The sequence below is a fragment of the Panthera onca genome, chromosome C2 (assembly GCF_046562875.1).
Source record: "Panthera onca isolate mPanOnc1 chromosome C2, mPanOnc1 haplotype 2, whole genome shotgun sequence".
Classification (NCBI taxonomy): Eukaryota; Metazoa; Chordata; class Mammalia; order Carnivora; family Felidae; genus Panthera; species Panthera onca.
In genome coordinates this window covers 158,653,132-158,678,020 of record NC_138347.1, presented here as the reverse complement: position 1 = coordinate 158,678,020, position 24,889 = coordinate 158,653,132, and the positions used below count along the sequence as shown (strand labels likewise).

The following is a 24,889-nucleotide window of genomic DNA, read 5'->3' as shown; positions in this document are numbered from 1 at the left end:
TTCTGGAAATGTTAATATATATACAAAAGCAGACAGCAGTACAATGAACTCCCAATACTCATTCAGCTTCAACAATTATCACCTCCTGCCTTTTTCATCGTATTTTTGAAGAATCCAGTGCAGTTTTCTTATACAATATCCTGTGTTCTAAATTTTCTTGTAGTGTCATTTATCTTGTTCCTCTGCCTCCTTTATTTCCTGTAAATTGGCAATAGGTCTAAGAAGCTTGATAAATCCAGGTTATACTTTTGGCTTACTGCATCACATGAGGAGGCACATTATGTAGGTTGCCTCAGTCTTAATGATGTTGTATTTTAAGTGGTTAAGAGGTGAATGCCAGCTTCTCCATTGTTAAAAGTACCTCTTTCCCTTTGTAATTATTATACAATCAGTAGTGATTCTCCTGTAGCACAAATAGAAAGCAGCTTTATATTCACTACCTCATAACAACTTTGTGAGGTAGATTTTCACCTTCCTGTTTAACAGATAAATCAAGGCTCAAGAAATGAAGGCATTTGTCCAAGGCAAGTGACAGAAACTGACTTGTATCCAGGCCTTACGACTTTAAATCTTGGGCTCCTTCCACTTTTCACTCCTGTGTACCTTTCAGTCTAATGGGGAACCAGACCTCAAGGAACTCTGGGGCTGAATTAGTATCATTTATCAACACACCACTTTAATACTACTAATATTAGAAACACAATCTTGATACTAAGGTTTTTTATAGTCCAGTTACAGAATTGGGAATTTTGAAAATTACAGTATAAAATTAGCAACTCAAGAATACAGGATGAATTAGATCTAAGATTGGTTCATAAGGAGTGATGGGCCTGATTACTCAGAGGTAGATTCTGAATTGATTTAGTTAGAGCTTTAAGAACTCGGCTCTTTGTGAACCTTATGTAGTAAACTGAGTACTGGAACAGGATGTTGTTTCTTGAGTAACAACCTTTCATATGTCAGCAATGGTGAAATGTTGATCAGAACTGAGAATAAAGTGGCAGGGATCATTAGCTCAGGGGTTGGGGTTAAGGATTTTTCCCTATGAACAAGGAAAGCAACATAGGACTGTCCTTCCATTTTGAAATTCACCATCTGCTAGGTTTCAAATTTGAAGGTCGAAAAATACTTTTCCTTGGCTTCAGTGTTAACAGCTGAACAGAATATTGCTTTTCCATAACACGCCAATACTTTGCTATCAAAACAAACTACGCATATTATCTATTATTAACTCATTCTGAAAGCTGTATTTTTAAAAAGTCTTCTTAGACTATTAAAATCCAAAGTTAGCCATCTACCACCATACTTCCTCTTACTGTAAAAATGAGTGTTTTTGAGGCTCCTGGATTCAATTGTTCATTGATGTAATGAACAAACATTACATTATGCCATGTTCTGTATTTTGACCATACCTCTTTTATCCAACTTTATTGACAACTAAGTTATTTCACAAAGTACATTCACAAACATCCTTTACTTAATCCTCAAACCTTGTGAGGTAGGCATTATATCAACATTTCACTGACAGAGAAACTGAGGCCTAGAAACTGAACAACATCACATAGCTAGTAAGAGAAAGAGCCAGGACATAAAACTAGGTCTTCTAATTCCAAATACAGCACTCTTCTTAAGTTGCCCTCAAACAGCAGACTCTTGCCCACCCACATCCATGTCTGACATGTCTCGATCATACTGTCCACAGAGACTTTCTGTAGCAGTGATGCAATTTTTAAAATGTACAATTTACACACTTTCAGAAACAATGTCCATTTTTTAATACAAAAATATTTTTGCTATCATTTACAACTACATTATTACATCTCATAAATTTTTTTCAGAGTCTAATTGCTCTAAGGTCCCTTTCTAGAGTCATAACAAATGGTCTGGAACAAAGTATTCTTTAACTAGAATTTGGTTTACGTTGTTGCAGTCTTGAAAGTCTACGTTAGCTTTCTTCCACATGCAAATCACTGGTTTACAAAAGAGTCAATCATGATTTTTTTTCCTTGCAAGAATGATATACTGCCATTTGTCTAACAGTTATTTAGGTAGGTTGGAATTCTATCCCATTTTACATATGACACTAGATTTTCTGAATCTCTGTCTTAGACTCATTGGCATTTTGGAGCCAAGAGAATCCCTCCACAGTATGGATTTCTTGTTGAAGGTGAAGGTTTGAAGTCTGAGAGAATTCTTTTTCAGACTCATCACATTCACAGAGTTTTCCATCTGTATGAATTTTCTGATGTACAGTAAGGTTTTTTCTCTGCCTAAAAACTTTACTACAATCATTACACCCATATGGTTTCTCCCCTGTATGGATTCTCTGGTGGCCAACTAAATTCCTCTTAGAAGTAAAAGATTTTCTACACTTCTCACACTCATATGGTTTTTCCCCGGTGTGCATCCTCTGATGTACAACAAGGTTTTTATTCTGACTAAAGTCTTTTCCACACTCATTACATTTATATGGCTTCTCTCCAGTGTGGATTCTTTGATGTACCATAAGATTTCTACTAGAGGTAAGAACTTTTCTACATATATGACATTCATAGGTTTTTTCCCCACTGTGAATTCTTTGATGTTCAATAAGGTTTCTGTTGTAAGTAAAGCCTTTCCCACATTCATTACATGCATAGGGCTTCTCACCAGTATGGATTCTCTGATGGGCTATAAGGTTTGAGCGGTAACTGAAGACTTTCCCACAGTCACTGCATTTATAAGATTTTTCCCTTGTGTGAATCCTCTGATGTCCAATGAGGCTTTTCTTCAAAATGAAGCACTTACCACACTCATTACACTCATAGGGTTTCTCACCACTGTGGATTCTCTTATGTTCAATGAGGTTTCTGTTTGAACTGAAAGCTCTTCCACACTCATTGCATTCAAAGGGCTTTTCCCCAGTGTGGATTCTCCGATGTACGAGCAGACTTGAATTGTAACTGAAAGCCTTCCCACAATCCTCACATTTGTAGGATTTCTCCTGTGTATGTAGTTTCTGATGGACCATGAAACTTTTGCTCATAATGAAAGTTTTCCCACACTCTCGACATTCATAGGGCTTCTCCCCATTGTGGAGTCTCTCATGGTCAGTGAGGTTTCTGTTAGAACCAAAGACCTTGCCACAGTCTTTACACTCATAGAGATTCTCTCCAGTGTGAAACCTCTGATGTAATATGAGGCTCTTCTTTAAAATAAAAACTTTCCCACATTCATTACATTCATAGGGTTTCTCTCCATTGTGGAGTCTCTGATGGTCAAAAAGGTAAGCACTCTGAGTAAAGGCTTTCCCACATTCAGTACATTTATATGGTTTCTCTCTGCTGTGCATCCTCTTATGGTCAATGAGGTTTGACTTTGAATTGAAAATCTTCCCGCATTTTTTACAACCAAAAGTCTTCTTTTCTGTGTGTACTCTCTGGTGTAAGAGAAGGCTTTTGCTTCGAATGAAAACTTTTCCACATTCTTTACATTTGTACGGGTTCTCTGCACTGTGGAGTCGCTGATGGTCAACAAGGTAAGTTGTCTGAGCAAAGGTTTTCCCACATTCATCACACTTATAGGGTTTTTCCCCAGAGTGGATTCTCTGGTGTAGAATGAGGCTCTTCTTCAGAACGAAAGCTTTCTGACACTTGTTACATTTATAAGGCTCTTCCCCTTTGTGGAGCCTCTGATGATCAATGAGGTAAGCATTCTGAGAGAAAACTTTCCCACACTCATTACATTTGTAAGGTCTCTCCCCAGAATGGCGCCTTAGATGTATAATAAGGCCTGAGTGCCTATAGAAGCCCTTTCCACACTCCTTACATTTATAAGGCTTCTCTCCAGTGTGGATTCTTTGATGGTTTAGAAGGTAAGCACTTTGAGAGAAGGCTTTCCCACATTCGTTACATTTATAAGGTTTCTCCCCAGAATGGTTGCGTAAATGCATTAGAAGGCTTGAGCGCTGAATAAAGCCTTTTCCACACTCTTTACATTTATGAGGCTTCTCACCAGTGTGGATTCTCCGATGGTTTATAAGATGGGAGATTTTATTGAAATGTTTACAACATATATCACATTTATAAAACTTCTTTCCTTCAGTACCTATTAAACTTTCAGAAAGAGCTGAACCTAGAGTCAAGCTTTCTCCAAATTCCTTCCACTTTTGGCCTTGTTTTTCTGGTAGAGCCCTTTTCTTTGTATCTCGTTCACAGAGGGGACCTTTTCTCAGCGTATCTCTTTCCCCTGTTTCAGTCCCCCACTGACTTGCCACAATTTGCCATTCACATTCCTCCTCAAAATCAAGGGTCTGGGGAACACTTCCTTGAAGTCTTTTGGATGTTCCTTTCTGAGAATCTGCTCTTTGAGAAATGCTTGCCTTTGGTGTCACCTCCTCATTCTCAGTCATGGTCTCCCATTCTGGTAAAAGGAATTAAAAATGCAAATGTTACCACATCCCTATGTTAGTAAGAACAAGATCTTCAAATGATTTTCAAACAAGCCAGTAGGTACACTTTTATATGGATACAAAAAGAACTTTTCACGAGATGAAGGTACGAGGCAGAATACTACCCTGACAAGGCTGACACAGTGGATTCACACAGAATTCACTCAGACACTTCTAAGCATTTTGTCTTCAGGGAGCAGATGGAGAAATATAAATGATGTTGAGTAATTAGATGCAAGAAAAAACCAAAGAGATAACATGAGATCATGTGTAGGCAGTTCAGACATGAGGCTCAGGAAGTCAGATTGAACAGGGAGAATCATTTGGCTTATAAAGAATTATCTTTTTATTTTCTTCATGCTAGGAAGATGGAAACTCTAACGGAGAGAAAATGTACCTAAGAACCCTAAAGGCAATCTTTAATTTTTGAAGAGTCAAGGGCATAAACATTTTTTAATTGCTTGAAAGCAAGTAAACTACAGGGAAAAAAATCCACTAAAAAGCAACTTAATGCTTAGAATTCATATATAACTCCCACTACTCCTTTTAAAATTGAGAAATGGAAATTTTAAAATTTCACAGAAACATCAGGTCTGATTAAGACTCATATTAGAAGAAATACAGAATGAAAAGAAAAAAACATAGAGACATTTTAAAAACATAAACGTATCTACAAAATGATGCAGCTGAACTAGTAAACTGCCAAAGTCCCTTTCTACTCTGATGTTCTCAAATATTATAAAATGTGAACTTACATTTTTGAAAATGTTTTTACAAACATTTTTCCTCACAAATGTGAGGAAAAAATATGAACTAGTTCCCCAAATTACCTAATAAGTAAAGTAATGTGAATAACAGTAATATTATCTTCTACTAGAGTAGAACAACACTGTTCTTCTACCTAAATAGAGAGAAAAGACATAGGAAAGGAGTAGCCATTTTATTTCATTATAAACTTCTTTAATTTATGAGATGGTAAAGATAGAAAATACTCAATAAATGTTAACTTAAACTACATCCTTAGGTCAGGTTTTCCTATCTCATCTCGACTGCCCCTTTCTCCAGGATTCAGGCAGGGCTGTCAATCAAACTATTTCATCTGGCTATAGGGATGAGCATGTGTCCTATCCAGTATTGGTACTCCAGTTTCCTTATCCATAGTGATTGGATGAAGGAATGGTTTCACAGTTTAAGCAGGATGCTGGTCTCAGGAAGATTCTCTTTAAGTGGAAGTAGAAGCGTTTTAAAGAAGTAGAAGTGCTTTTAGGAAGTAGAAGTGTTGTAAGTGGTTAACTGAGATGAAAGATTGTTTAAGAAATTAGCAATTCTTGGGGCGTCTGGCTGGCTCATTCAGTGAAGCATGCAAGTCTTTTTTTTTTAAGTTTATTTATTTATTTTGAGAGAGAGCTAGTGGGGAGGGGCAGAGAGAGAAAGAGAGAAAGAGAGAAAGAGAGAAAGAGAGAGAGAGAGAGAGAGAGAGAGAGAGAGAGAGAGAATCCCAAGCAGGTTCCACACTGTCAGCGTAGTCAGAGGAGGGCTTGAACTCGCGAACTGCAAGATCATGACCTGAACCAAAACCAAGAGTCAGTCGCTTAACCAACTGAGCCACCCAGGCACCCCAAGCATGCAACTCTTGATCTTGGGGTTATGAGTTTGAGCCCCACTTTGGGCACAGTGTTTACTTGAAAACAAAAAGACAGAAATGCCTTAAAATTCATATTCAATATTCCAAATGTCTTGAAAGGAAAAAAATGATTAAAATTCTTAAAAAAAAAAAAAAAAGGGAAATCAGCCAATTCTTGTATACACAGTAATTTGCTAGTTAAACTATCTGAAATTTCAGTATGGAAATCACACAACCTGTAGGCCTATTGAGTTTTAGAGGACTTGGTAGAAAAATGTCAGATTGATAGAGGAACCTGATTACTTTCTGCAATCTTGAATGAAGCCTACAAGAAACAGACAGGCTTCCCTACTTCCAAGCCTCCCCTCTTTAATCCATGTCCACTCCATCGCCAATTATCTTTCCAATAAGTAAATCTGACCGTGTCACTCACCTGTTCAAAACAAATGATTCTTAACTACCTACAGGATAAAGCACAAATAACCAGCATAGCCCAAGTGATGCCCTCATCTACTTCCTGCCTATCTTTCTGGCTTTTTTACCAGTACTCTTTATGCCCCTAGACTCTAGGCAGAAAGAACTACATGCAGATGCCCAAACATGTCATGTTTTTGCTTTCCTATCAGTGCCCATGCTTTTTTCTCTTCCTGAATTGTCATTCTTCCTCTTCTCAATTCACTACAAGCCCAATACCTACACCCTTAAGCTCAAAAATCACCCTCTCTGGACATTACCAAATATTACAGAAATAAAAAGGATTATAAGGGAATACTAGAAATGCTTAAATTGAACAATTTAAGATGCAATGGGCAAATTCCTAGAAAGACACAAATTACTAAAAGGGACTCAAAAAGAAACAAAATCTGAATAGATCTATAAAAAGAGATTGACTCCATAATAATAAAAAAAAAAAAAAAAAAAACAAAAAAAACCCACCTGCAAAGAAAAGCCCAGGCCCAGAATGCTTCACTGATGAATTCTTTTTTTTTTTTTTAATTTTTTTTTTTTTTAACGTTTATTTATTTTTGAGACAGAGAGAGACAGAGCATGAACAGGGGAGGGGCAGAGAGAGAGGGAGACACAGAATCTGAAACAGGCTGCAGGCTCTGAGCGGTCAGCACAGAGCCCGAAGCGGGGCTCGAACTCACCGACCGTGAGATCATGACCTGAGCCGAAGTCGGACGCTTAACCGACCAACCGACCAAGCCACCCAGGCATCCCTTCACTGATGAATTCTAACAACCTTTAAAAAAAATTAATAAAAAAAAAAAAAAATTAATACCAATTTTTCACAAACTCTTCCAAGAAACAGAAGAGTTGGGACCACTTTACAACTCATTCTATGAGATCAGTATTACCCTGATGCCAAAACCAGAAAAAGATATCACAAAAAAAGAAAAAGGAAAAGAAAGAAACCTACAAATATATGAATATAGACCTAAAAATTCTCAACAGAATATTAGCCAACTTAATCCAGCAACACATGAAAAAAATTATACCATGACCAAGTGGGATTTATCACAGGAAAGCAGTGTTGGTATAATTTTGGAAAATCAATTAATGTAATACATCATATCAGTGGATTGAAGGACAAAAATCACATAATCATCTCAACATATGCAGAAAAAGCATCTGGTAAAAATCCAACAACCCTTCATGAATAACAAAGTAGGAATATAAGGGAAGTTCAAAGACCTACAAAAAAATCGAAAGCTAACATCATAGTTAATGATGAGCAACTGATGCTTTCTCTCTAAGAACAGTAACAAGAAAAGGATTTCTGCTCTTGCCACTTCTATGCAATATATACTGCAGGTTTTAGCAAGGGAATTAGGCAAGAGAAAAAAATAAAAGTCATCCAGATTGAAAAGGAACAAGTAAAACTATTCTCTTTGCAGATGACAAGATCTTACATGTAGAATCCTAAAGGGGCACCTGGTTAGCTCAGTCAGTTAAGCATCTAACTCTTCATTTCGGGTCGGGTCATGATCTCATAGTTAGTGAGATTGAGTCCCATGTAGGGCTCTGCACAGACAGCGCGGAGCCTGCTTAGGATTCTCTCTCTCCCTCTCTCTCTCTCTGCTCCTCCCCTGCTCACGATCTATCTCTCACAAAATAAACATTTAAAAAAGAAAAAAATAAAAAGAAAATCCTAAAGAATCTACCAAAAAAAACTGTTAGAACTAAATAAGTACAGCAAGATTTCAGGACACAAGATCAATAAACGAAAATCAGTGGGATTTCTACATGCTAGCACTGAACCATCCTAAAGGGAAATCAAGAAAAACAGCCTAAGAAAGAATAAAAGACTTAGGAATAAACTGATTGATTGATTGATTGACTGATTTGGGGGAAGGGTGCAAAAAGGTGATTTTATTAGGCAGAAAGAGCTGCTCGAGGGTTGTGAAGAGTGACTGGTTATATACACTGGAGGTGGGGAAGGTAAAGACAAAAGGGAGGCCTCCAGAAGGACTTTCATATGCTAAAGAGGACTCATAAGCTACTGGAGGTCTAGCTATTGTCAAACTCAGGTTGGTTTTCCTCCAGTAAGGCATTAACATTAGACAGTAGGGAGTTCTTGGAGAAATGTTATATTCCGTATTTGCCTCAAGTATCTGTCAACGGGCTGCAGGTTATAAGGAAATTTAATCTTATCTGCCATTTCCTTCTTGCCTTTGATCCCCACACCACTATTGGAGGGAAGGGTGATGTTAGGGAAACTGAGGCTATGGTTTCTGGAGATTAGGCTATTAATAAGATTGCCTTTTTCTTATAATTTACTAAGACATTCATAAACTGATGAAGACTCATATCCTGCATGACTGGTCTCTATCAGTTAACCATTATTTTTCCCTTTCCAGGTAGCCTGAATGCCTGAGGAATGTCACACATTATCTCACCTGGGGTAAGAGTGTTTGCAGGGTATCAGCTTGTCTTATGCTCCCTCATCATATACCCCTGAAAAATTTTGCCCCTTAAATCTTTAAGGTTGCTGAATGAGAAAGGCATAAATTTTAAAAAGTACAAAACTTATACTCTGAAAACTACAAAACACTGTTTAAAGAAGTTAAAGACTACATAAATGAAAACATATCAACATATCAACATATCCCATGTTCATGGACTGGAAGACTTAACATTGTTAAAACAGCAATAATCTCCACATTGATCTAAAAATTCAGTGCAATCCCTATCATAATCCCAGATGGCTTCTTCACAGAAACTGACAAACTAATCCTAAAATCAATATGGAAACTCAACAGGCCAAGAACAGCTAAAACAATATTGAAAAAGAAGAACACAGTTGAAAGGCTCATACTTCCCAATTTTATTATCTAAATGTTTATTTATTTTGAGAAACAGCGAGTGAGCAGTGGAGGGACAGAGAGAGGGAGAGAGAGAATCCCAAGCAGGCTCTGTACCATCAGTGCACAGTCCAACGTGGGGCTCAAACTCACGAACCGTGAGATCATGACCTGAGCCAAAACCAAGAGTTGGACACTTAACCAACTGAGCCACCCAGGTGGCCCTCATACTTCCTAATTTTAAAATGTACTTCAAGGGCACCTGGGTGGCTCGGTAGGTTAAGGGTTGGACTCTTGATTTTGGCTTAGGTCATGATGTGAGATAACAAGCACTGCATCAGGCTCTGCACTGATACTGGGATTCTCGCTCTCCCTCTCTCTCTGCCCCTCCCCCACTCACACACACATTCATTCTCTCTCTCTCAAAATGAATAAATAAACTTTAAAAAAAAATGTACTTCAAAACAACAGTAATAAGACAGGGTGCCACTGACATAAGATAGACATACAATCAAAGGAATAGAACTGAGAGTCCAGAAATAAGCTGGACTGATTTATGGTTAACTGATCCTCAAAAGGGTACTGAAACAATTCAATGGGGAAAAATGGTCCTGAGATAATGAAATAGGCACATGGAAAGAATGAAGTTGGACCTTAATCACACCATATACAAAAATTACTCAAAATGGATCAAAGAGACCTAAACATAAGAACTAAAACTATAAAACTGTTAGAAGAAAACATAGACATAAACTTTAATGACCTTGGATTAGGCAATAGTTTCTTAGATGACACCAAAACATAAGCAACAAAAGAAAAAGTAAACTGAAATTCATCATAATTAGTAACGTTTGTGTTTCAAAGGACACCACTGAGAAAGTGAAAAGACAACTCACAGAATGGGAGAAAATACTTGAAAGTCACATATCTGGTAAGGTATTTGTATCTAAAATATAAAAACTCCTACAAATCAACAATAAAAAGACAACCCAATTAAAACATAGGCAAAGAATAATGAAAAAACATTGCATCAAAGACATACAAACAGCCAATAAGCATGTGAAAAGTTGCACAACATCTTTAGCCATTAGGGAAATGCAAATGAAAACCACAATGAGATCTTTTTAGACCTACTAAGATGGCTAAATCAGAAAGTGTGATAATAAAGCTGGGAAAGATCTGGAGAAACTGGAACCCTTATACACTACTGGTGAGAGTGTAAAATGGTACAGCAACTTTGGAAGTGTCAGCTCCTTATATGATTAAACATAGAGTTACCATATGACCCAGAAATTCCACTCCCTGGTATACTTCCAAGAGAAATAAAAATATACACATCCACAGAAAAACTTGTACACAAATATTTACAGCAGTGTTATTTATACAACAGCTCAAAGGTGGAAGCAACATTTTTCAATGACCATCAACTGATGAATGAATCAGAAAATGTGATATATACACACAAGAGAATATCATTAAAAGGAATAAAGTAGGGGTGCGTGGGTGGCTCAGTCAGTTGAGTGTCCAACTTTGGCTCAGGTCATGATCTCACGGTTCACCAGTTCAAGCCCCATGTTGGGCTCTGTGCTGACAGCTCAGAGCCCAGAGCCTGCTTTGGCTTCTGTGTCTCCCTCTCTCTCTGTCTCCCACTCATGCTCGGTCTCTCTGTCTCTCAAAAATAAATAAAAACATTCAAAAATAATAATAAATAAACGGATAAAAGGAATAAAGTATTAATACATGCTATAACATGGATGAACCTTGAGAACATTATGCCAAGTAAAAGCAGCTGCAGAAGACCTGTGTGATTTCATTTACATAAAATGTCCATAGAACAGGCAAATCTAGAGAGACAGAAAGCAGATCAGTGGTTGCCTAGGGCTGGGTTGGAGGGGCAGTTGGGTGAAATGAATATGACTGCTATATGATATAAGGTTTCTTTTGGAGTGATGAACTGTTATAAAATTAATTGTGGTGAGGGTCGCACAGCTCTGTGTGTATACTAATTAAAGCACTGTAACCTTTAATTGGGTGAGCCACATGGTACGTACATTGTATCTCAATAAAACTGTTATTAAAATAAAAAGTCACCCCCTCTATAAATATTTCCCTGAGCCACCCACCCCTGCCCCCACTCTCCCAGTCCCTCCACCATCCCAAGCTCCTATGGGCTCCCACGCTTGTGCACGTTTTACTATATAGTATCTGTCACAGGGTATTGTAATTATTAGTGTAAATGTCTACCAATCCAATTTGAATGTTTGAAGGCAGGGGCTAACTTTGACACAGGAAGTACTATTTCTTTAATTTCCTTCAAATTCTATTCCAATCTCTTAAATAAACGTATACAAATCTTTTACATATTGAAGCAGTGTATGCAAGCCATCCGAGAATCTGCTTTTCTACCAGTTTATCCATGCATGGAAACTGAGTGCACAGAATTGTCATATTTGATAATGTCATAGTATAATTCCAAGTCAAAACACCACAGTTTGCTTAGTACTTTCTCTATCTTGGTGAATTTGCTTGTGCTCAACTTTTAACCATTATAAATACTTTACTGGCACTATTCTTAGACATATTATTTATTTTCCTCTTTCTGAACAATCTCCTTAAGGTATCCTCCTCAAATGAAAATCACTAGGTCAAAGGGCATAAACACCTGGGTATCTGCTTGCTAAAGCCCCAACAACACGGCAGTTAAAGATTATCTTATTTAATAAAGTTGATTCAAACTTCTCTTTCCTCAAAGAGCTAGAATAAGCAATTCCATTTCCTCCTCCTCCTCCCTCTCCTCCTCCTCCTCTCCTCCTTCTCCTTCTTCTTTAGTTTAACTCTTAGACTAATCTAGAATTTATTTTGGCTTACAGCATGAGTTATACGGATCCATGGTGAGTGTTCATAAAATTCACCAATTTACTCATAAAACATTTAAAAAACTCTTAGAAAAGATGGATTATTGAGTAAATAGCATTGCAACTACTAAAAGTCATTTGGGTTAAAAAAACAAACTGGGTTCCTATGTCATTCTGTAGATCAAGATAAATTTTAGATCATGTAAAAATGAAACAGTAGGGGCACCTGGGTGGCTCAGTTAGTTAAGTGTCCGAATGGCTCAGGTCATGATCTCACAGTTTGAGAGTTTGAGCCCTGTATTGGGATCTCTGCTGTCAGTGCAGAACCTGCTTTGGATGCTCTGTCCCCCTCTCTCTGTCCCTCTCCTGCTTGTACCCTCTCTCTCTCAAAAATGAATAAACATTGAAAAAAAAATGACACAGTAAAAGTATCCGAAAAAAATACGAGTTATTTTTTAAAAAACAATTTTACTGAGAAGACAACAAAGACTATAAAGGAAAACACTGCTAAGTTTAATGCTACCATAAAAGATTTTCTAGGTCTTAAAAAAAAACAACTCATAAATAACATTAAAAGGCAAAAAAATGGGGAAAATATACGCAATACTTGACAAAGGGTCAGCAGTTTAATAAATAAAAGAAATATGTAGAAAGTATATGAATAGGAGTGAAACAACCAATAAACATGTGAAAGGATTTCCCCACACAATAATCAAAGAAATGACAACCAGAAAAATAGTATTTGTCATCTACCCAGCAGAGATTTAAAACAATGATCAAATCATAAGCACGTATAAGAGAAATGGGCCCTCTTTTACTCTTTTCATGGGAATGTAAATTGGTACATCACTGGTAGAAAGCAGTTTGGTAACATGTAATATAAAATCTAGGGGCGCCTGGGTGGCTCAGCCAGTTAAGCATCAGACTTCAGCTCAGGTCATGATCTTATGGTCTGAGTTTGAGCCCCATGTTGGGCTCTGTGCTGACAGCTCGGAGCCTGGAGCCTGCTTCACATTCTGTGTCTCCCTCTCTCTCTGCTCCTCCCCTGCTCACACTCTGTCTGTCTCTATCTCTCAAAAATAAATAAACATTTAAAAAAAAATTTACTGGGACTTAGGGTACCTGGGTGGCTCGGTCTGTTAAACATCCAACTTGATCTCACAGTTCATGGGTTCGAGCCCCACATCAGGCTCTCTGCCATCAGCGCGGAGCCCACTTTAGATGCTCTGTTTCCCTCACTCTCTGCCCCTTCCCCCCAAAATAAATAATAAGAAAACATTAAAAAAATAAAATTTATAAAAAATAAATAAAATCTACAGAATGTTAGGCCCACTATCAGTACATTTGAGATCATAAAAGATATATCCTCATTAATTGTAAAAATATACAGTATAAATTACTGTAGACAATAAAATAGTAAGGTTGCGACATGGCAAAAAAAAAAAAAATCAGTATTTTCACATATGTAAACCATAGTTAATTAGAAAACATCAGAAAAGACTCCAATTCCAAAGAACCAATGTATCCTGAAATATACAAGATCTAGATGAAGACAATTTTAAACAGGCCTGAAACATAAACACAGTGCTTAACCAATAGAAAAGCATGTAACGTTCTTAAACAGAAATTCAGTATCATAAAGCTGTCAAGGTAAAGCATGATACATAAACAATGGAATTCTACATTACTATGCAGCTATTTAAACTGATATTATAAACCTGTATTTCAGTATAAATTAGATCAGTGCATTAGTTGATTCCTCAATTTTTAATGTCTATTTCTCCAAACAAAATCTTACCTTTGTCTTCAAAGTCCAGCACAAAGCTACTTTTTTTTTTTTTTTTTTAAACATTTATTTATTGTTGAGAGACAGAAAGAGAAAGAGCACAAGCAAGATAGGGGGAGAGGGAGACACAGAATGTGAAGCAGGCTCCAGGCTCTGAGCTGTCAGCACAGAGCCCGATGCAGGGCTCGAACCCATGAACCATGAGATCGTGACCTGAGCCAAAGCTGGATGCTTAACCAACTGAGCCACCCAGGCACCCCCAAAGCTACCTCTTTTATGGCCTTTCCTAATCTCAGATACATACGGTACTGGGTGCTTTGTCCCCTTCATTTCCATCTGAAAAGGTTTATCACACTCTTATACCAATTATTTTACTCTGCTTTGTTTATTCTCTCTATGCTCATTTCCCAAACCACGATAAGCTAATGGCAAAATCACATCATTTCCACCACATGATAGATATTTTAATGTCTATTGGAAGCACAAATGCCTACTAAGTACTTTTAAATGTTCTTACTTTATTAATAGTCAGAAAAATCCACTAGAGTATAAAGATATAACTTTAGAAAATCCTACCAGCAACAATTTAAAAGAATGGGATTACACAGTACCAATAAAGGCAGAGCAAAAGAAGTGTTCTTATGTAACACTCCGCGGGGATCCCAGAAATCACTATGGAAAGGAATTTGGCAGTATAAGGCAAGAACCGTATAACAATTCAAACTTAAGCATAGTAATTCTACTTCTAAAAAATAATGAGAAACAAAGAAAGACCCTAGGTATAGAGACAGACTATTAGAGAAGTATCTAGAGTAAGGAAATGGCTGAATTATGGCACAAATTATGTAGCCAATAAAAAAACTCATATAGAAAAAAAACAAAGGTAATATGTCAAAATTTTGATAGTAGTTGTCTACAGTGGGTTTAAGAAAGTTATATTTTCGGGGCGCCTGGGTGGCGCAGTCGGTTAAGCGTCCGACTTCAGCCAGGTCACGATCTCGCGGTCCGTGAGTTCGAGCCCCACGTCGGGCTCTGGGCTGATGGCTCGGAGCCTGGAGCCTGTTTCCGATTCTGTGTCTCCCTCTCTCTCTGCCCCTCCCCCGTTCATGCTCTGTCTCTCTCTGTCCCAAAAATAAATAAAAAACATTGAGAAAAAAAAAAAAAAAAAAAAAGAAAGTTGTATTTTCTTCTTTCTAATATTCTATGTGTTCCAAAATATACTACTTTCATAATCAGAGAACAAAGACTAATGAAATAAAGGTAAGAATGATGGGAAGAAAGAGTCCTTACCTAGGGAGGTCACATTTCCATAATTCTCCAGCATCACATCCCAGTACAAGGCCCTCTGAATTGGGCCCAGACACTCCCATTCCTCTGAAGTGAAGCATACTGACACCTCCTCAAACATCACCAACTCCTGAAATAACAGGCATATGTGAGATTCTCCGTGCCCTGGAGCTCCCCTACTGAGATGAACAAGAACAATCAAAGAGTCCTAATGAAACCCCACATAAAGTCTACCCTCCAAACGCTTGGACTGTGATTTAGAGACAAGAACCGACTGGGCCCCAAACATTAGGATGACAGAGGGCACCTCAGCCAGTTTGGTAGTGCAGAGAGGGCCTTAGGAAGGAAAGAGAATGCAAACCTTACCTGGGGCTGGGCTGTTAGGAGCATGAGGGCCATTAATTGATTTCTTGGATTCTCTTCCTGGGAAAGGGCAGAAGCTTCAGGGGCAGGAGAATCTGAGGAAGGAGAAAAAGCTACATGTGAAGTTACTGCTGTTCCTGCCCACTACTCCAAGTCCTGTATCTTTGACAAACAAAGAATTCAGAAAGACCCAGAACTCCCAGGGCTAGACAATGATGGCTATAAAATGACTTACAAACCTTTTGAGTGACCCTGTGTCTCCCTCTCTCTCTCTGCCCCTCCCCTGCTTGCACTCTGTCTCTCTCCCTCTCTCAAAAAAAAAAAATAAATAAACATTAAAAAAAAAAAATTAAAGGTAAGAGGGACCCAGGAAAGGACAGGTAGGGAAGAGCAGAAAGAACTTGGTACCACAAGGGTTTCATATACAAGACAGGAGAGGAAGCAACTAACTGGGAGTACAGGGATGAGCCATAATAAAGATTCTGAGAAAGTCCAAAGCCAGGGCCACCAAGTACCATGTTGAGGATCCTGGAGATTGAACACCACTGGGTCAGTAAAAGGATTTTGGCAAATTTCAGCTATGTGGCTGCCACAGGGTGCATGAGGAACTGCTGCTCCTGGAGTGCTCATCCCCTCTTGGAGAATGTCCTGGTCCTGAACAAGAACTGGAACCTGAGAATAAGCGAAACAAAATAAGCCAACTCTTCTTGTACCTCCAGAAAATGGACTCACCTAACCACCATGGACCTCTTTCTGCCCAAAGTCTAGAAAGAACTATGAGATCAGAGACCCACCTCAAGTACAGAGCATCAAAACAGCAGTACAGTTTTGCCTTGAGAACAATGGAGCTGGCCCTCTAGCTCCACTCATGGCACTGGTGACCTCTCTCCCACTGAGACTGAACAGAATGGTGGAAACAAAGGCAGACCCGGGTGTGGGCTAAGAATCAAATGGGAAGTAACAAGTCACAAAGGAATGGGTTTTAGCTCTAGACCTGGTTTTAGATCAGACTTAGGTTCAATATACTCTTCTACCTATTTACCCCTTTGTTATCCCTTCTTGCCCCAAGAGAAGGAACACTAGAGTCGACACATGGTTTTGTTGCTAGCTAGCTATCTGACATAATGCAATTGAGTGAAACTTTTTCTGTCTCCATTTTTTTATCTCTTAAATGAGGATGGATTAGTGCTTTATAATGAAATATTTAGCTCTTAAATTCTTCATTTTTATGATTAAAATAAACAAGCCCATCCCTGGCGCCATTCCCAAGTTTAAGTTAAGTTAACTTAAGTCTGAACTTAAGTTGAGACTTCCTCACATACAAATGTTTCTAGTGGACTACAGATTGACAGAAAGAGATCTAACACACACTAGGAAATATATTAAGATCCCAATTTCATGGTCAAGAATATAAAATCTTTCCAGAAGTAAGATTCCCTGGGTCAGAGAATCCCTAGGGGCACACATAGGGAGATCCTGCCAGATTAAGAAAGCTTCAGTCTTGCTCCCCCTTGCCTTTCCAGACTTAATACAAACAATACCTATGCTTCTGTTTAGGGAAATACTTAGAAACATTATGTTTTTCAGATTACTGAACCAAACCTCAGCATTAGCAAGCATCACCCAGAAGGACAAAGCACAGTTAATGCCTTTGTGCTACTTCTGAATTGGGCCCAAGGCCCCAGTCATAAATCCACTTCTCTGCAGATATGCCATGATGTGAAATAGCTCATGAACCTGCTGTAATAAGCATTAGGGTGGCTAATGTGCTATTAATTATTTATGAAAATCACAGGATCACCCTCCAGCACAGCTTGCCCTGGCTCAATTCTCTCCTGCCTTCTATCCCAAACTCTCTCCCCTCCCCCCTTCTCACTTTCAGTGCTGGTCCATCGAGGTCTTGCTGTAGCTCCTCTACCAGGGCCACGGCCTCCTCACCACTCCCAGGGCGATGGATCTGCACCCAGGTCCGAATCTCCCCAGGCAAGATGCTCAGGAACTGCTCCAGGACCAGCAGCTCCAGGATCTGGGCCTTGGTACGTGCTTCTGGCCTCAGCCACCGGCGACAGAGCTCCCGGAGCCGGATCAGTGCCTCCTGGGGTCCAGATGTCTCATGGTAACGTAACTGTCTAAAGTGCAGGTGGGAGGTCTCCCAAACAGAGGAGCTGCTTCCTTGGAAGCTGGTTCCCCATTTCCAAGTATCATCCTTCCCTTTAACAAGACCCTCTTGTCTCAGAGCATTGTGGCCCCAATTTTCTCTTGTCATTGTTGTCATTTAAGAAAGGCTCCTCTCCGGGTCCCCTCGATCCTTGCTTGATTTCTTCCTTAAAGCTTGGAGAACATCATCTAGAAGACCTCAAGAAGTCATTGATAACATTAACCCAAAGGAACAACCAAGTTTTTGAGCCCCCAGTTTCTAGTGATGAAGAGAACCTCCCTGAACACAAGTTTCTAGGTGCTGAGCAGTGCTTCCTCTGACAGAAGCCCCTGCCCAAGGCTCTGAAGACACAGACACTCATGTTACCCAGACCACTGCTACAACCAAAGACATGAAATTCCTTTAGTCTTTTTTTTAATGTTTATTTATTTATTTTGAGAGAGAGCGCGTGCGCGCACACACGAGCAGGGAAAGAGCAGAGAGGGAGAAAGAGAATCCCAAGCAGGCTCTGCTTACAGTGCAGAACTCCATGCGGGGCTTGAACTCACAAACCCTGAGATCATGACTTGAGTCCAGATGCTTAACCGACTGAGCCACCCACATGCCCCCAAATTCCTTTAGTCTGCATTCACAGTGTTTCCTCCACCTAATTACAATAAATCCTTTATCTACCACTCTAACAATGGGCATCCTGGCTACTCCTGTGTGACCCTGAATAAGTTACCTCACTTCCGAGTTTTAGTTCTTTTTTTTTTTTTTTTAAGCTTATTTATTTTGAGAGAGAGCTAGCGAGAGAGAGCACGCACAAGCAGGTGAGGGGCAAAGAGAGATGGAGAGAAAATCCCAAGCAGGCTCCACACTGTCAGCACGGAGCCCGACACAGGGCTTGAGCCTATGAACCGTGAGATCATGACCCGAGCTGAAACCAAGAGTCAGACGCTTAACCAACTGAGTCACCCAGGCGCCCCTTTGAGTCTCAGTTTCTTAACCAGCAAAATAGGGGTAATAACAGTTCCTATCTCAGAGGCTTGTGTAAGAATTTGATATCTACATGCATTTCAAGTTTTGGACAGTGCCTGGTATATGGACTCAAAAATTAGTTACTATCCTTCTTTAATTAGCACTCTTTCCTATGTTCTGTGCAGTCAACAAGTATGGTCTTCTTCTTTTTTTTTTTTAATGTTTATTTTGAGAGAGAGAGAGCACAAGTAGGGGAGGGCGCAGAGAGAAGGAGACACAGAATCTAAAGCAGGCTCCAGGCTCTGAGCTGTCAGCACAGAGACCAATGAAGGGCTTGAACCCACAAACCACAAGATCATGACCTGAGCAGAAGGTGGACGTTCAACCAACTGAGCCACCCAGGCGCCCCTAACAAGTATGGTCTTAATCCTGATACACAGAAGACAAAACCCTAACACCTTCTCAATTAACAAAGAAAAGCTGAACTAAGTTAGCTTTACTGTACATACTTTGGATTCTCTGAAAATTGTTTACCCATTAATCAAAATATTTGGATACATTTGACTTTTATTATACAAAACTTAGGCTTGCTGCTCTCTAAAAATCTTCTTTTTTTAGAAATAACATTTATTGTTCTCATTACAAAACATAAAATTTGTAAAATCAGAAAAGACATACAACCAGAGAATAATCACTGCTATTGTTTTGTACTATATTCTTCTGATCATTTCTCCCTGTACCGATTTGGATCACATGATTGGAACCAATAGTACAGCTCTGTAACTTGCTTCTCACATGTTATCTCAGGAACATGACATCACATAGTCTTTATCATTATTTTAGGAGCACATGAGACTATGCATACTTAAGTAGTCCCCTATTGTTAAACAATTAAATTATTTATAATTTCCTCTTATTATAAATTAGGCCACAATGAACATCTTTGCTGATGAATTTTTGGTTATACCTCTGCTTATTTTTTCAGGAAAAATTCCCAGAAAAAAAAAAAAACTGTTGGGCTGGAAGCTGAGAATAGTTTTAAGCTTTTAAAGTCATAACGGTTAAAACACTATCAATGACATATGAAAGCACTCTCACTAATTTTATTTAACACTCGGACACTTAAGGAGCATGTGTATAACTGAACAGAGAAGGCAGAAATGTAAACACAATTTCAATATAATGTATAAGTAAAATTAATAGGAGGTCATACAAGCACAGAAAGAATTCATGGAAGGTAATTTTGGATTGGGCTTTAAAGAAAAATAAAGACCACTGGAGTATTAGGCAAGCCATTCCAGGAATAAAGAAACTATATTTTCAAAAGCATGGGGATGACAGTATAGCTCTATTACAAATGTGCTTTGAAAAAAAAAAGAAAAAAAGAAAGAGGAAAAACAAAACAAAACAAAACAAAAAATGTACTTTGCAAACCAGAGAAGTAAAGTAAACTCTGGAGGTAAGGCCATGGGAGTAGTGTCAAGAAGTAAACAGAAGTCAAATTCTAAAGGCTCTTAAGAGGCAGAACAAAGAGGTGATCACATACTATATGTGATAAGCAACCAATAGAGAGATTTTACTTTATATTTTTTGTTATTTTTTAAAATAGGTAATACTGATTCAAAGTTTTAAATTATAAAATACATACTGTGTAAAGTTTCCCTCTTCCCACTAGTTTCTTATGTATCTTATGTATCTTTACAGTTATTATGTGTATATGTGCATACATATATAAAACAATGTATAATATATATATTTTTTCATAAATGATAGGACACCATGAGTCATGTACTGCATCTTCCTTTTCTCAATTAACAATGTATCTTAGGGATGCCTGGCTGCCTCAGTCAGTGCAGCATGCAACTCTTGATCTTGGGGTTGTGAGTTCAAGCCCTAGGTTGGATGTAGATTACCTAAGATTACTTAAAAATAAAATCTGTTTAAAAAAAAAAAATGTATCCTAGAGATCTTTCCTATCACACATAGCTCCTCCTGTCTTTTTACCGATGCATAGTATCGCTGTATGGGTTTATCATGATTTATTTACCCACTCTATCACAGATGGGCAGTTTTTAATCTTTTCTAACTAACAATATTCTCATGAAAAACTCTGGGCATCTATCAATTTGCATGTGGGTAGGCATATACATGAAAAGTTCCTCGAAGCAGAATTGCTGGATCAAAATTTATGTGACTTTATAATTTTGATATTGCCAATTAGCCCTTCATTGGCCCTGGACTAATTTACAATTTACACTTCCAGCATGAGCGATATGGGAGTACCTTTTTCCTCACTCCTTCACCAAATCTAACTTGCATTTTGAGTAAATGAGTGTATTTTTAAAAGGAAAATTAGTCCTTTGTTACGATAGGAGTGGCAAATTTTTCCTTTGTCATGTCTTTGCCATATATCTCATGTGACTTTGTTTATATTTGTTTCACCATGCAATCATTCTTTTTTTTTTTTTTTTTTTTTTTTTTTTTTTTTTTTTTTTATGGCTCTGGGTTTTGTGTCAGAGTTAGAAAGGATTTTCCCACTCTAAGTGTGAAGGAAGTACTAACTCACAAGGTCAGAAATCTATATAGGAGGAATGATGGGGGAGGGAGGACTGGATCTTAGGAAGGCCAGTAACGTTTTTGCAATAGTCTCAACAAATGATGAAATTCTACACTAATCAGCAGTAAGGATAAAACGATTGAGAAAAGCTGAGCAGTTCTTGGCAGTTGATCTGGGTGCGGGTGATGGAAAGGAACTTTCAAAAAGGGTTTCTATTCCATGTTCACAGGCCGAAAGATTCAATATTGCCCAAGTGCCAGTTCTTTGCAATTTATCTACAGATTCAATGCAATGCCAATCAAAATCTCAGCAAGTTATTTTGTGGACACCAACAAACTCACTCTGAAGTTTACACAAGAAGCAAAACACCCAGGATAACCAATAAAACATTCAAAAAGAAGGACAAAGTAGAAGGACTGACACCACACAACATGAAGTAATGAAGACAGTGTGGTATTGGTGAAAGAACAAATTAATGGAACAGAATAGAGAGCCCATAAATAGATCCACATAAATATAGTCAACTGTTATTTGATAAAGGAGCAAAGGAAATACAATGGAATAAAGATAGTCTTTTCAACAAATGGTACCAAGACAACTGGACATCCACATACTTACTTACTGACTTACTAACTAAATAAATAAGTAAATAAATAAATAACTTAGACACAAATCTTACACCCTTCACAAAAATAACTCAAAACGGATCTAAATGTGAAATGCAAGAGGCACCTGGGTGGCTCAGTTGGTTAAGCATCTGACTTCAGCTCAAGTCATGATCTCACAGTTCGTGAGTTCGAGCCCCGTGTCAGGCTCTCTGCTGAAAGCTGGGGGCCTGGAGCCTTCTTTGGATTCTGTTTCTCCCTCTCTCTCTGCCCCTCCCTTGTTCGTGCTCTGTCTCTCCCTCTCTCTCAAAAATAAATAAACATCCAAAAAAAATTTTTTTAATGTGAAATGCAAAACTATGAAACTCCTAGAAGATAACAGAAGAAAACCTAAATGATCTTGGGTATAGTGATGACTCTTTAGATGCAACACAAAAGTGTGAGTCGTGAAAAAAAATAATAAACTGAACTTTGATAAAATTTAAAAACTTCTGCACTGTGAAAGACAATGTCAAGAGAGTGAGATGACAAGCCATAAACTGGGAAAAATATTTGCAAAAGCCACACTTAATCTGATAAAGGACTGTTAACCTTTTTATACATTATACAAAGAACTCTTAAAACTCAACAATAAGAAAACAAACAACTCAATTAAAAAATGGCCCAAAGACCTTAACCAACACCTCACCAAAGAAGATATACACATTCTAAACAAGAATATACAAAGATGCTCCACATCATATGCCACCAGGGAAATGAAAGTCAAAACAACAGTGAAATACCATTACACACCTATCAACACGGCCAAAATCCAGAATACTAACCCCACCAAAAGCTGGTGAGGATGTGAAGTAACAGGAATTTTCATTCATTACTGGTGGGAATGCAAAATGGTACAGCCAACTTTGGAAGACTGTTTGGCAGTTTCTTGCAAAACTAAACATACTCTTTAACATACAATCCAGCAGTCATGCCCTTTGGTATTTATTGTGAAAAGAGTTAAAAACATATGTCCACACAAAAATCTGCACACAAATGTTTATAGCAGCATTATAAATAATTGCCAAAATCTGGAAGCAACTGAGATGTCCTTCACAAGGTGAATGGATAAATGTGATACATTCCAACAACAGAATATTATTCAGCACCAAAAAGAAATGAGCTATCGAGCCATGAAAAGATGTGGAGGAATCTTAAAATGCCCATTACTAAGTGAAAGAAACCAATCTGAAGAGACAATCTACTGTACAATTCCAAACACATGGCATTCAAAAAAAGGTAAAACTACAGAGTCAGTAAAAATATCAATGGTTGCCAGGGGGTGGGAGAAGAGAGGGATGAACAGGCAGAGCAGAGAGGATTTTTAGGGCAGTGAAACCACTCTGCACGATACCATAATGGTGGATACATTATATATGTCATTTTACATTTGTCCAAACCCATAGAATGTATACCACCAAGAGTGAACCCTAATGTAATAACAATAGAATTTGGGTGATTATGACATGACAACGTAGTTTCATCGATTTTAACAAATGTACCAGTCTATGGGGGATGTTATAAGTGGGGGAAGCTGTGCATGAATGAGGGAAGTATATGGAAAATCTCTGTGCTTTCTGCTCACTTTTGGTGTGAAACTAAAACTGCTCTAAAAACTAAAGTTTATTTTGAGAAAAATAAATAAAAGGGGAAAAAAGGATCTTCTACAGTAAATTATTAGAACTCTACTCTTCCTTCACAGATATAAATACATCTTACAACATACATTTTGTTTACTTCCCACAAAACATTTGTGAGCTCTGAGTTAAAAAAGAATAAGAGAAGACTCAGAAGAGCTAAGTAATTCACTCAAGGCTATTTGACTGGTTGTACGTGGGAGTAAATTCTGAAATCAGGGATTTTAATTCCAAAAGTCCAAAATACTTCCATCTAAAAGACTTCTGAAAGCCAAACAACATCCATTCTAAAGCAACAGTTTCCAAACACCAGTTCATTACAAAGATTTAATCTGGCAAACTGTAAAACAAAAAATACAGTAACTATACACAGTGACTAACAGAGGTTGGCAATGACCTTTCTTGCAAAGGATGGCATTTATTCCGAGCTTACAGTGTCAGTACTTAGCTTTAAAATATATTCCTTTGGGGCACCTGGGTGGCTCAGTGGGCTAGCCAACAGACTCCTGATTTCATTTAAGGTCATGATCTCACTCACGGTTGTTGAGATGGAGCACTGCATCCGGCTCTGCGCTGACAACGCAGAGCAGAGCCTGTTTGGGATTCTCCCTCTTTCTCTCAAAATAAATGAATGAATATATATATTAAATAATGGCGGCATGGGTGGTGTCAGTATGCTTTTTAAACACCAGTATAACACAAAACTAAAAGATAAAAATCAATCCATCCCTACCAAAAAACAAAAACCAAAAAAGTCCCCAGGAGTCTGGTTGCCACGGCTCTAGAACTCCCAAGCTGTCTCCACCAGCCTCAGCAAAGACTGGGGAAAAGCAGAAAGGCCCGGCCACCGAGGCAGCTGTCCTCATTGTCTGACTCGAGCACCACAGACACACAAAGACTCCGAGGTGCTGTCTTCACTGCCTTCCCCACGCCGCCATCCGCCCAGTCCAAGCCCCGGCGTCCACGCCAACACGGAACTGAGTAGGGGCTGTGCTGGGGGCCGGTGGCCAGGAGGGGTCGGCTGGGTGGGCGCTGCCCTAGGGAGCTCATGCCCGCCTCTCCGGCCGCCCACCCGACCCCAGCTTACCCCGCTCACCCGGGATTCCCGCTGCGCTTCCGGCCTCAGGCACCGCCGCCTGGGCACCAGAACTCCAAGAGATGACACGGGAACGGGACGCAACTGCGGCCGAGGACCAGAATAATGGCCGACCCACTCGTACCGCTACTTCCGGTTGCTCACCAACCCCTCCCATCCCTGGCTCTCTGGCAAGCCGTATCTCTATG

The 24,889-nt window shown here is 38.7% G+C and overlaps 1 protein-coding gene across 7 annotated transcripts; it reads right to left on the bottom strand.

Annotated features, from left to right (window-relative positions):
* Window positions 1-1,751: 1,751 nt before the first annotated feature.
* ZNF197 (zinc finger protein 197) lies at window positions 1,752-24,818 on the bottom strand. Of its 7 annotated transcripts, none has more exons than XM_060638017.3 (6): window positions 24,693-24,817; window positions 17,526-18,004; window positions 16,165-16,321; window positions 15,653-15,744; window positions 15,290-15,416; window positions 1,752-4,401 (listed from the first exon to the last, which is right to left on the bottom strand). In XM_060638017.3, exons 2-6 carry the CDS (start codon window positions 17,922-17,924, stop codon window positions 2,084-2,086), a joined length of 3,093 nt encoding a protein of 1,030 aa, XP_060494000.1. In that variant the 5' UTR covers window positions 17,925-18,004; window positions 24,693-24,817; the 3' UTR covers window positions 1,752-2,083. The 7 variants fall into 7 exon arrangements, with proteins under 7 accessions (XP_060494000.1, XP_078288667.1, XP_078288668.1 ...); XM_078432541.2 differs by having other exon boundaries at window positions 24,702-24,815; XM_078432542.2 differs by having other exon boundaries at window positions 17,526-17,995; window positions 24,702-24,815.
* Between the last annotated feature and the right edge of the window lie 71 nt (window positions 24,819-24,889).

What these genes read in the sequence shown, in the direction of transcription:
- ZNF197 (XM_060638017.3), bottom strand. Translation starts at nt 17,924, where the DNA reads ATGACAACAATGACAAGAGAAAATTGGGGCCACAATGCTCTGAGACAA. An exon ending in TCGATGGACCAGCACTGAAA is followed by an intron (nt 16,322 to 17,525) that starts GTGAGAAGGGGG and finishes GCTTATTCTCAG; the next exon opens with GTTCCAGTTCTTGTTCAGGA. An exon ending in TCCTAACAGCCCAGCCCCAG is followed by an intron (nt 15,417 to 15,652) that starts GTAAGGTTTGCA and finishes CTGTTATTTCAG; the next exon opens with GAGTTGGTGATGTTTGAGGA.